At 38.6% G+C, this 13360-nt stretch overlaps 2 protein-coding genes across 3 annotated transcripts; one reads left to right on the top strand and one right to left on the bottom strand.

The window, feature by feature from the left end:
* Positions 1–1755: 1755 nt before the first annotated feature.
* trappc6bl (trafficking protein particle complex subunit 6B, like) lies at positions 1756–4671 on the bottom strand. Of its 2 annotated transcripts, XM_068584911.1 has the most exons (7): positions 4436–4671; positions 4103–4200; positions 3740–3807; positions 3526–3643; positions 3214–3297; positions 2893–2986; positions 1756–2737 (listed from the first exon to the last, which is right to left on the bottom strand). In XM_068584911.1, the coding sequence occupies exons 2-7, from the start codon at positions 4196–4198 to the stop codon at positions 2706–2708; spliced, it is 492 nt and encodes a 163-aa protein (XP_068441012.1). In that variant the 5' UTR covers positions 4199–4200; positions 4436–4671; the 3' UTR covers positions 1756–2705. The 2 variants fall into 2 exon arrangements, with proteins under 2 accessions (XP_068441012.1, XP_068441013.1); XM_068584912.1 differs by having other exon boundaries at positions 4103–4671.
* A 140-nt stretch (positions 4672–4811) lies between these two features.
* On the top strand, positions 4812–6966 carry bloc1s3 (biogenesis of lysosomal organelles complex-1, subunit 3). The gene is made up of 5 exons (XM_068585398.1): positions 4812–4881; positions 5070–5185; positions 5319–5505; positions 6014–6114; positions 6241–6966. Exons 2-5 carry the CDS (start codon positions 5072–5074, stop codon positions 6424–6426), a joined length of 588 nt encoding a protein of 195 aa, XP_068441499.1. The 5' UTR covers positions 4812–4881; positions 5070–5071; the 3' UTR covers positions 6427–6966.
* Positions 6967–13360: the final 6394 nt, after the last annotated feature.

The raw sequence follows: 13360 nt of genomic DNA, 5'->3' as shown, positions 1-13360 counted from the left end.
CCCTTGCATGGGTCAAGCTCCAAAAACACTCGATTTGACACTTCCATTATGCAACTAACAGCCAATCTTGTATTAGACCCTGCCTAACTCCATACCATCAGTGAGTAATGGAGGTTTTTCAGTGCTGTCCAAGTCTTAAGTAACCCTGATGACATCAACAGAGTTCTTTTCTTGGACTATAAACTCCTCACCCGTGAGCCACCGGAGCCACTTAACTGTTTTTACATGCCGATTGGAAATTGGTGGAGTGCCTCTTGAAGATGCCGCCAACTCCTTCTATTCCTCTCTTTCACTAATTTCAACTATCTATGCTTCATGGTGGGGTTTGCGAAGAAACGTAGTTCTGTGATGTGGCAAGAGACGTTGTGACTTGGTGTGCTGCAGGAGTGAAACACTTTTAAATATAATACAACACATGTAAAATATACAGGATTGCTCTTATTTCAGTTGAACTTTGGCTGTGGACAAATGTCACTGACCATAGATGTGAACGAGACGTCCGCATCACTTGGCTACGGAGCGTGGTTTCCCCAATGCTATATCGACTGAAAATTCTGTGCTGATGCCGTCATCCATCATTATAGCTATTATATCATATATTTACGGAATTACTGTGGCTAAGATTTTCCTTTTATGGTGATATACAACCTTCATGTTGGGTCTAATAAGACACTGGGTTTTCACAGCATGCACACAGTAGTTTTTCATGGCTGAGCCTGAGAGAGTCACATTGGAGGCTCATTAAAAGGATAAAGTTACATGTAAAGACCTTTTGTTGTGTAAAACTATCCCACTGATGGTATTAGAATACTGGAACACTGTCATTAAAGTACAGACGACATTAAAGGGAGCAGCAGAGTGAGCAACAAAATAAAGTCCATGAGGTGCTATACCAAAATGTATCTATGCAATCCAAAGGTTAGTTCCTTATTCTAAACACAAACTCAAAATGACCATGGTTTTCTTCAAAACTTCGATACTGAATATCAAAGAGGAGTGCAGTACGCTCTCATACAGTAGAACCCCCTAATACCAAGCTCATGATATGGATCAGCAACCTGAAAGCACTATTAATAACTTAAGCAGGGATGATGGGAAATGGAAGTTGCACACAGTGTAATGTGTTGTTTTGCAGACGAGTAACAAAAAATAGGAAAGGTACACATTCACATAAGAAGATTTCAGCTAAATAGTTCTCTTCAACATGTGTTTTGTTCTTTACAGTGCCATGAAAAGTGTCAACAAGCTTTGAAATCTTGACACAAATATAAAGCAAACTATTTTTGCACATCAATTTAAAAAATGTTTTGAGAATTAAAACAACAAACATGCTAAATAGAATATGCAATGGCTATGTACACATTTTACATTATCACAGATTAAGGATACAATAATTGTGTTATACTAATCATTGTGTGAATAAATACACAATGGCACTGTGCAACCACATGTGTGCTTCAATCTCCGAGACAAACACTGGGAGTACATCAGAAAGATCCACAACAGATCTGGGGGAACATGTTAGACCAGACATGGAGACACATGACACAACTTGCCATGAGGGTAAAGCAACAGACATGAGAATCATAGCAGCTTCATGTGTCCCTCTAGTGGCACAAAGAGGCTACAGCACCTACTGGTGAGATTTCTTTTATCGTGTTGTCTTTTCTTGTTCGCTTTAGGGTGTTTGTGTCACAACATTATTATTTGATTAAGTTGAGAAAATGCAACAATGAAAACAAACTTATACATAAGCTGTTTTAGTATTTATATTTAAGTGGATTTGTATACAAAGCAAAGTCACATTAACAAATATAACCCATAAATCCACCTTGCAGTTCAGCGTATGCTAGGAACATCTCAACACTACATACAACTCATATCAATACTGTAAAAAACATTTACATTTTGGTACAAAAAATATGAATCTGTAAATTCAGTTTGAGTGGTTCGCAGAAACTGTAATCACATCTAATATATCACCTAAACATAGTTAAACTTAAAGTCCTGTATGAATGACTTGTTCTAGATTTGCATTTTGCCTTCACATGAACTGAAATTGCGTGAAACAGTCAGCTCCTATAGGCAATCCGCTCCAAGGCAGAACAAAGCACCAGGAACTAGGTGATGAGTGTTTGCAGCGGAACAAGTGTTTAATAATGAATCTGATGTGCCATTGTCCAAAGGCTTACACGCTACTACTTCGAAGGATGCTAAACAAGATGGTATGGCAGTTGATGTCTTCTCCTAATTTTTTTTTTCCATGTTCAATTATTTCTTAGTAGGTGTTTAAATCAGTCCTCTCAATTTGGGCACTGAACATTGTAACGCAGTGCAGGGAATATTAACTTACTTTGTGATATACAAAGTAAGTTAAGTAGGCAGGAAAACTAAAGTTGAGAACACCATGCATTGTTTCACTCAAATGGGAAATAAACTACATCAAAAGGAAAAAGAAATAAAACAAAGTGTGTTCTGTGTCAGAGTAGGCCCAGTAAAAGGTCAACTTTGCTGAGCCTTTTTACTCTGTCACAGGTACCTGGATGTCAGCAGAACCTGGCTTGTTCTGTGTGACCCGGATGAGGAAATTAAGTTGGTGTTTGACTTCCTCTGTGGTTGGACAGGAAACACTTTCCTCTCTTTAGAGGATCAACAGAACCTCACATGGCTCTGTTTGTCAGCTCCAGGTAGAACAGAAGATCAAATCACAACTTCTGGACCACCACTTGGAATTTACCTGTCAAGACAAAATTAAGGAGAGGTTTAACACGCGTTTGCACTTAAAGAGACATATCCAAAGACTGGAAAAGTTACAACAGTCTCGGTACAATGAGCATGTTATGTGCTCTTTCCCATGAAGAGAATCGTGATTGGTATTCTGGTAGTACTTACAGGACGGCATAACAGAGACCTCAGCTGTCACCACGCTGTCCAGACCGAGGTTAGATAGAGCTCCTCTCACAATGCCACACGAAAAAGCAAGGTACTGCGGGAAAACACACACAAAGCATACACAGCATTAGATTTAACAAGATGTGTTCTGATTTTATGAAGTAACTACTTTTAATAAATCCCTTGAATGTGTGTTTGAAAGTAAGAGTAAGAGAGAGCGAGAGAATGTGTGTTTGTGTATGTATGTGTGTGTGTGTGTGTGTGTGTGTGTGTGTGTGTGTGTATGTGTGTGTGTGTGAGTGAGAAAAAAACCTTACTAACCTTAGGAGCCTGTTCCAGGTACTGTTTTCCATTGGAGAGCTGAGTCAGCAGAGAAAACTTGTTGTCTTGCAGGACATATGTACCCTATGGCAGAAAATACATGCATGTTTGGTAACAACACTAGTAACAAACAATGGATATGCTTCTGTATTTATTAATTTCTCAATTTACCAGCAAGGACTCCATGAATTCAGAGGGATTTCAATAATCTGTCACCTTAATTGAGTTTGACGATTTAGCCTTTCCAAGCACCTCTTTGACATACTGATGTGTGATATCTATCACAAAGAGAGATTGGGACTTATAATTTACCTGATGGTTTGTTCTGAGGTTGTCAACCTGCCTCCTAAACACCTTTGTCCAGAAGTCCTTACAGACAAACTTCATCACATCCAACTCATCTTTGAAGCTGGGAGAGTCCCTGGTCAACCTAGACAAAGCAAACGTCAATACAGACACGGGGCATCAGTGAAGAGGATGCACGTGACAACACATTTGACATTACACAAAATGTGTGCTTGTCTACCTTTCAATGAGTCCTTGTCCTACCCTGAAGCCCATGCTTTCAAGGACAGAAACACAGACAGCTCTATCCTGAAGAGAATACATTCAAGCTGTCAATTTGCTCAGTGAAAAAATATATTGCGTATGTATGCTAGTGTGGTGTGTCCTGCAGAAGCTTAAATATTATAATGTAACGATTGTGATTGTGTATTGTGAGGGAAACACATGTTCAGATTGATTATCAGGTTGTCTAGTAGTAACATTATATACGAATATGCAACCAATTAGTTGCCATGAGCAAGTAGATGGTGTTTTGTAAGGTGATTACAGACCACATTGTCTAAATACATGTTAGTTGATTGATGAATGTCTTTACTGAACATACCTTGTTATCCATCTCTTCTTTACTGGATTGCTGCTCCCTGTAAATGTGTGACACGATCTCCATATGGAGAAAGTCGAACAGAGACTCGTCTGCCATTCCTGACAAACACACAGCCGTGACTATGTCGCTCAATATAACAATAAAACCTTCAACAACGTTAGCGTTAGCTCGATAGTTAGCGCCACAAAGCTAACGTGAGTTGTTGGTAGGTCCAGGCTTAGTTTATCATATTTTGGTATGAGAAAGAAATGTGACAAAGAAATGCATCTAACGTTATACGTGATACAGTTATCTCAACAAATTAAACCGAGTGAACCGGTAAATCTACTGTACCTTTGATTAGACTGTATGCTACTCGAAGTAAACACAAGTCAGCATCCTGGGTGCACTCGATAAATATACCAAGGAAACCGTTGTTCCCGGGATTCACGCAGGCGGAGTTAGCAGGAGTTTTACCCCTATTATAACGTGAAAAAAATACTCTACCAAATCAACAAGATTAAATTATACATCCAATAATAAAACGTAATGCTCTCATGTGGAGAGTTAATAAAGCTGGTAACATAGACACTGCCTGAAACAGTATCAGAAAATTACGTTTTATTTCGGTGTACGCCGATTTCATTACAAACGAACTCTTGACAATGCGCAGGCGCTGTCATTGCTGTTTGGTGCAGCAAATATCACGTGACATTATAGCTCATACCGGATTGGTACTTGGAAATAAGCCACTTCCTCGCTGCTCATGTGATTTTTATTTTTTTAAATCAACAGGGAAGGTTTGAGTTTTTTAATATTTATCTCCCCTTATATTGCAGTTTCCCTTTGGCTTAACTTGTTTTGAGCAAAGTGACACGATCTGTCATTACTACTAGCTATTGTTATTATTATGATTAGCTCCATGTATAACCTATAGTTCGTTTGCAACGTTAGCTAAAGGAGTTTCGTTTTGTGTTCGTGTGTGTAGTCATGTCCAGCGGGTACCAGATAGTGGTGCAAGGTGAGGCCTCGGAGACCGACTCTGATGACGAAGTCTACATCACCTCCATGACCGCTCCCCAAATTGCTACAGTCGGAGCCAAGGTGGTCTTTCATTTCTATGTGTTTAAACGCAGTTGAGATACAAGTGTGTGTGTGTGTTCATATAAGTATAAGAGCATTAACAAATGAATCCACCTCTCCTGTCACGAATCTATGATCCAATCTGTGATGTCAGGTTCCTGGGGAGGCATCTGAAACAGACAGTGAGGATGAGGAGGAGCAGCCCGTCCCAGCCTCCTCACCGAACCAGGAGAGTACCCACATACTCAGGAGAGACCTGCCTCCTCTTATTGTAGTCAGGGACCATCCTGATATACAGTCTATAGTGGAAGACAGGCCAAGTCCCACACACAGACCACAAGGTAAGGAACGCCTGATAGCAACGTCTTTATTGGCATTATGAATATTCCTATGGTGATATTTAAAGTGTGACAGATTCCTCTCTACTCAGGGTTCAATGTTCTGTCTTCTCAGTGAGTGGATCACCTGGCTGTATGAATTCATGTAGGCTATGGGTCCAGCTCCATTCACTGATTAAAACTGATGCATTTAAGATGTGGTTGAAAACTCTGAAAAGGGTGGAAAGTGAACCTTTAAGTGACAAAAGTCAGAAATGAGTCTCATGGTCAAACTTCACTCATCATCCTAAAATATAGAAAGTAATCAAAAAATATGGTACGACCCTTTTTAAGATCATACATTGTGAAATTGTAGTTGCAATCGTAAATTTTATTTTTGGATAATTGTATTTCAGTAGTTACTTTTAACATTTAACTGAAATCACTCTTTAATCATGAATGGAATGTGAGTAAGCAATGAAATGAAGTTCTAGTTTTTCAATTATTTCAGAATTTAATTTGCTTTTTCCAGGTGACACACTTTTACAACAGAAGCTGCAGGAAACGAACAGCCGGCTGTATGCTGACGTGGGCCAGATGGTACGTCAGGTTTACGACAGTGCCAGTAAAGAGGTACGTGGATGTGTTGGACGCTACTTCTACTGCATCAGAGATTCTATCATACACATATTGTAACAGCTAATTGCCTGTGGTTGGAAATGTCTTAATTTGAGTTTTTTCCTGATTGTTTTTGAAAAGGTTTACAGTGCAACAGCTCAGCTAAATACTTCACAGAGTGCCATCATCAATGCGTCCCACAGCATCAGATTAATCCTGGATGACCTGAAGGCTGTGTCTGAAAAGATTGACATCATCACCAGCTGTCAAATACTGCCTGATATTAACATCAATAATTTAAATAATCATACAACTCCTGTACCTTAAACATATATATTACATATACAGTCACAATTGAGATGTTTTTGTCTGTCAGGATTCTCTGTCCTCTGGGGATATTTCTGTAAAGAGATAATATTCTGTCTTCCTATGTTCTAGCTGTCTGTCAGGCCACACTGATTAACATTTAACATCGGAATGTATTCACAGTATTTCTTTTCTTTGTAAATCTTAATATCTGTTCGAGGTCAACAATGCAGACTCATGCTATTATAATTTGTTTCTGGTGTGTGTTAAAATTGTAACATAAATGTAACTCACTAATATAAATATATTTTGTTGGAAACTTTAATGCTGTTAAATGTTTTTAAATGTGCTGGTATCAAAAAACACATAGTGTCAACAAGCGAGAGCCCATAGGTGCTGTTGATGGTTTATTGTCGCAATTGATGAAAGAAAAGACAAAAACAGATAAGCAGAGAGACAAATGAACATTGCATACATCTGGAAGAAACAATTTACAAAAAATAGGTTAACTTACAGTCAACAACACGTACAATTTGTCCAGTGTCGGCCAAACAGCTCACTTTTTCATAGATAACAAACACGGTGACAAAGGTCAGTCATATCAAGCTGAAAGAATCCACCACCTGAAAGAGATGTGCAGTGTGTGGTCAATGTGTGTACAACGTTCATTGACTCAAGACAGGAATTATGTTTCACTTCTAGTGTCTTGACATATTACAGCCACCTGATGGCGCCATCGATAAAGACATGACAAGTCTCATGAAACGCAACACAAAAATGTCCCGTTCTCTTCCTATATCCGCAAACACCTGCGATCCATAATTATGTGTAATACATGCATTATGTATAATGCAACGGTGGAAGAAGTACCCATATCTTTTATTCAAGTAAAAGTAGTAAAACCACAGCAGAAATACTCAAATATTATTTCTTTAGACTCTTCTGATTCCATCAAAATTCTATTGGTACTGATGATGATGATGATGATGATGATGATGAGCTTAAGTAGTTTCCCTCCCCCTGAAAATTACCTCCCTGCTGTTTCTCTTTCCCATCATTCCGCAGATTCATTGGCTCCATTTCTCAGCCTTCAAACTCCTGCAGAGCGCAATAAAAACCTTAATCTTGTTCAGTCCCAAAAACAAATAGAGCCAAACATTCACAGGGACAATCACGGGCAGGAGCTTTCTAAATTAAAGTCTTCTTTATACTCTTCTCCAGGACTCCAGAGACCCACGTGTCTGTCATAAGTGAGAGGATTATGGGATGTTGTTTTGTTTTGCTGTGCAGCTCATGGCACAGATTGTAACACAAGGCCAAAATGCTGCTCGGCTGCCAGGTCATATATGTTCTGGTCTCCTTGCTGCTGCTTCTGTGTGTGTGTGTGTGTGTGTGTGTGTGTGTGTGTGTGTGTGTGTGTGTGTGTGTGTGTGTGTAGGTGTGTATTTGAGGAGACCGTTTGAAAGCTCCCAAATGAAGCTATTTGTACTTAAAACTAACAGCCGCTGTGATGTCGAACAAATCCAGTTTCCTATGGAGAATTTCCATTTACATCATTGTTTAAGCTTGAAACTATTAATCTAAACACACACACACACACACACACACACACACAGTGCAGCGTTACATCCATCTATTTTAGAGCACAGAGTTTGCCATTAGAGACATTTGATAATAGAGCAACATTGAGGCTTCATTAAGCTGAGTGGCAGAAGTAAGAAGTTAGTCAGGGTTGTGGTGATCCGCCCTCGGGTCATTTTTTTTTATTGAATACCACTACTTGACTAGTCCATGAAAGGGCTTATCCATAGCCTGTAATATTTAGGAAACATCAGCGTTAGGTTCAGGGAAAAAAATAAATCTTTAAAAACTGCAAGAAATCATGTTTGATGGCTGTGACCATGAATTGAAAAAAGGAGATAATGCATATCTCTCACTCTTAGTCAGAATTTGGAAGTACACACGTTGGATTCATATCTTCTGCATGTGCTGTAAAATGTATCTAAATGATATGGGAAATTTGGGTATAGCACTTTATAATAAGTACACACTAGTTAGCATTAGTAAAGCATGAATAAACACAGAATGTATCATTTATAAAGCATTTATGAATTATGAATTCAGTGTTTATTCATGCTTTACTAATGCTAAATAGTTTTTTTTTCTAATTGTAAAGTGCTACCCAAGAAACTGGGATAGAATGAGTCAAAAAATAAAATGTACTCAGTGGCAGTTTAGTTGTCCACTAGCTTAAGCTAACATTCAACAACAACTGTCCTCCAATACTATACCTTCATGAGGGGTATCAGTTTGTGTTTAACTGTTACGAGATGTGTTTGTTCAACTGTATCATCCTATATCATCCTTTTGGAGTTTCTAGTGCTGTTGTAACATGTAATTATTTTATTATTATGTACTCCATTTATATCAATGAGGGTAGAAACACCTATCTTGTCCTGCACCTCCCTCTTTCTGTATTGCTATAAAATACAAAAAGGTATATGTATATACAGTATGTTCAGGTATCACCTGGTCTCACTGGAACAGAGGTAGCAGACCATAGAAGGAGTAAAAGAAGTGATCAATCAATTGATCCGAGACACTCGTTGGATGCAGATAATAATGAGACCCTGAGGATGTGTAAATCTGCGTTCTTCATTTGAGACTATTTTTCGCATTTTATTTCTCGCATCATTAAATATCAGTTACCTCTCTTTCAATAGAGTGCATTGCATTCACATTCAACATTCAACGACATAATATTGAGTCGTTATGTCCTCCTTGACAAGGATATCAAGGACTTATTTTTAGAATTCAAGAAATCCGTCAACATTTTTCTGATTTTGTGGAAAGTGATCCAGTTTGAAAGTGAAACTTTGATGTGTCCAGACACACTGTAGCTTGTCCATCAAACCGAGACCCCGGTGCATATGACAGAGGTAAGAAACAATAAACATGAGCAAAAAACTATGTGACTCTGTGAGGTATTTTCCTCCGAGGCTGGTGAACCTCTCAGAGACTTGTTACACTCAACAGGCAAATAGGACATTATATTGCTGTTTACATAAAACATCTTTCCTTGTTCCAGTGACAGTGGCTTGAGGCTCAGAGGGATGGGGTTTATGCTTGAGCTGGCAAACTAACTAAAGACTAAAATAGGATCACGGCAAACAATGGACCAGGCCGCCAAGGAGAGATCATGAGTGTTCGCGGTACAGAGAGTGCAGAGGGTAAGGGAGAACAGGAAGAAAGGAAGGAGACACTAGATTATTAAATCATACTAGATTATACATGTGAGCTGTAGTCAGATGTAGGCAGGCAACCATGGTGTGTATGAGTAATCTATAACTGCATTTGTGTTTGTGGGAGCACAGAGGGCAGCCACCCACATTAGCCAGGTCAGTGGCCGTCTCATGGGGTGCCTGAGGACACACTGTTAGTTTATTTGGCTGGCTGAGCATAGCTGCACACGACAACACATGTCTACCAAAGCGGCTATACTACTTTAAAAGAGCTCTTATATGTGGGTGATGCCCTTGTTTTCATTCGGATATTGCATTCAAGACAACATGAAATTAGGATGCATCCTCCTGACAAGCCGGAATAATAAACAAGAGGGAAAACCCTCAGAGGAGCTGAAGCATCACAGCACCAAGCACTCAAGTGGAATCAGGGTGATAAACAGTGAAAAAGTGAAAACGCAAGTGGACTTCGGAGGAGCTCAGCTTGATTATCTTGTCGGCTGAAAGCACTTACCCAGTTTAATTTAAGACAAGAGTCTTTGGGGCAGAAACATATTTTGACATGGAAAGGTGATTTTAAAACTGTCACAACAAGAGATGTCTTTTCAGATGTTGTTGAGATTGTACTCCAGTAATCTACAACATGTCTCTTGGTGTGCACATTTACAACTAACATTTACAGCTGACTTCTATCCTGCATTCCCAGAAGATTTTAAAAAGTGTGTCTTTCCCAGCTCATTTAGCTCAAAGCAGTAGACCATTAAGCCATAGATTGTAATACCAACAGTTAAAGCTTTTACCAGAATTGATAGGATTTAGATTTCGACATTCATTCAAAGATCAGTGAAACTCTCTAAAAGTGGTGTTTTTCGTTTTTATTGGCATTGCTATAACTATCAATCGTTAACATTACATGAAAGTACACCAGATCTCACAGCATTTGTTCAGATCGTAACAAACCTTCTCTTCATCAGCGACATCAGAAATTGACACACTTTTCTTCCGCGGATTAATTCTGTGCATCTTTCATTTCAAATCTACAGTTTGATTGGCTTGATTAGGACTGCAGCAGCCACTGTCCTGGAATGTTACTCAGTAAAGCAGAATGTTGCACAAAACTTTGGTTAAAGGGAATTCCTTATGCTCTCGTACACCTGGCACGAGTCTGGCCTGTTCATGGAATATTTTGCATTCAAAAGTAAAGAGAAATGTGAAACAAACATTTGTTTTTTCATGCATGCTAGGACCTTTTCTTAACATTGTGCTACAGCTAATGCAGAAACAACAGATTCCACTTGCAACACTGGAATCTGTTTTGTCCACATTTTTACAAAACTGGGCAGAAACACTTCAGCCATCCCGTGCAAATGAGTGTTTTTTTTTCAGTTACTTATCTTTTGTCAAAAACTGAGATATCTCAATATTCTTCAGCTTTGTTGCTCTGAAATAACATTTAAATATCTGAGGGATCCGATTGTCCACATCATTTTCTCTTGTCTATAGTTCCAGACAGTCTGTGTCCAATATGCCCTCTCAGGCTAAAAATCCATTCAGCTCATGCATCATGAAAAAACATGAGAATCCGTCTTCGCTTTGACTGAACATAACACAGTCACTGTCTGGCTCATATCCAGGGAATGAACTTGTTTGAATCCAGACTCCAAAATGAGCATTTGCCCATCTTTAAACATTGCTTTCTTGTTTTCAGGGCCCTGTGTTAACAACCTGTGCCTGGGGCAGTGCTTAGGAGTCCCAGGTGCTCTTTCATGCACCTGTTTGTCCTCTGGCATTGAAGACTATTTCCATAGCATACTGCGTGTGCACATGTTCGGTTATTTACCTTAAACAATGATGTAAAGAAAATACCATAAACAGGCATCAAATAAATAAAATCATAAACAATGCAAACAGTTCTGCGTTTCAATTCCAGAGTGAGATATATGTATTAGAAAATGAAGTCCATGCTGTGTGTGTGAACGTGAAGAGTTGGCTAAATGTCTACTGGGACGGCAGATGGTCAGATCTTGCCCTCTAGGCGCCTCCTCATATTGGCCTGTTTGACAGAGAGTTTGTCATAATATCACCGGTTTCCACGAAAAACTTGAATTGCGTGCAGAACACACAATTACAAGTATCCCAGATACTGTTAGTTAGTTAGTTAGGTCGACTTATCAAAAGCTACTGCAGACAAATATGACTTTTATCAAGCAGTTATCCATTTTTTTCCCTGACCAAAGCTACAAAATACAGTAAAGATTATCAATCTGCAAAGATTTAGACTTTATTCCTTTGGGAATGTTATTGGAAAAAGCTCAATATACCATATAATAATTGGTTGGATAGGATGAGGGAGTAACAAACATTTAATATTATCACAAACTAAATGTCTTTCAGTTGTTTTAATAAAACATTTTTAGAGTGTTTTGGCCTGAAAAAAAACACACTTTGATAAAAAAAAATTGTACCACTTTTGAGTGAAGCGCCATTTCTAAGATTTTACAAGTTGAAACCACTTCTGACTATGGTGGACAACTTTGATATTGGTTTAAGTGTAATTGTGCTTGTTTGTGTTTTTTTCTTCTTTCTTTTCGATATGGTAATGCTCATGGGATTATTACCTTATAAGAAGCCATATTGCATTAGTAAATGATAATATAGTTTGTATCATTTATTAATTATAAATAATGACATTACAAATAACTTATTCACAATTTCTAAAAAAAAAAAAGAAGAAGTGCCTTAGCCAACAAGGTCAACCCAGAGTTGTCCTTATCAATGGCTTCAAATTGAGCTATAAAGCGTTAGTGGATCATTTATCATTACCATTAATAAAGCCATTACCTATTAACCTGTTATAAGGAGGCCTTTATGTAAGTAGTATGATTAAACCTTTACTAGTATCTGAGTGAACCTGAGTTAAACAGTTGAGTATGTGTATTAATGTTGTTTGTTTGCCAACATCAAGTGACCTTTTAGAGGCAGCACGAAGTGAACTGAAAATATCTCCAGTGCTTGGAAGTATTTCAAAGTCTTTTTGAATGTGCTTCTGCACAGCTGTGGCTTCAACTGTCACAGCCTGACAGTAGACGTCTGGCAAACCAAACGTGGCTTTGGTGCATTCTTAAAATGGATTTAGCTCAACAAACTTCACTGTACAGTTATTAGATGTGACAGGAAGTAAATGTGCAAGTCACATCGATCTCAGCGTGCTAACGGTTGAATCTCCTGATGTGTGCTGAAAGATGATGTAAAATGAAACTTATGAAGAGAGGTGCAAGTAGCAAGTGTGTGTGTATAGGGGCTTGTCTCTATCTTTGTGAGGACCAGTGTGACTATTAGGTATATGGACTGAGAAGGTGTTGAGGATTTTACTTCTTCCACTTACTTAAAGCTGGGATGGGCAGTATATTAATATCATTGAGCAAATATTCCATTATAACTTTTCAGCATTTTGTAATTAAAGTGGTACCCCTGGGTAGGCAGCTTTCTGGAAAAGATCAAAAGCGAAACAAAAAAACCCCTTGCCAGAATTTCAAAATGCAATTTACATCTTGCAGCTCTCCCCTCTCTACAGGACAAATGCACACGCTTCATACAGTAACATCTTCGAGTACGAGTCACTCATTTCAAACCTCAACGCTCATGCAGTAACCAGTGTGAGCACTAGTCACTAATTTCCAACATCCCTGATGCCGTTATCACACCAATTCTAT

The sequence above is a fragment of the Clinocottus analis genome, unplaced genomic scaffold (genome assembly GCF_023055335.1).
Source record: "Clinocottus analis isolate CAN_PGR_092001 unplaced genomic scaffold, fCliAna1.0.p SCAF_2, whole genome shotgun sequence".
Classification (NCBI taxonomy): domain Eukaryota; kingdom Metazoa; phylum Chordata; class Actinopteri; order Perciformes; family Cottidae; genus Clinocottus; species Clinocottus analis.
Note: the sequence above shows the minus strand (reverse complement) of the source record. Positions and strands in the feature narration are given on the sequence as shown.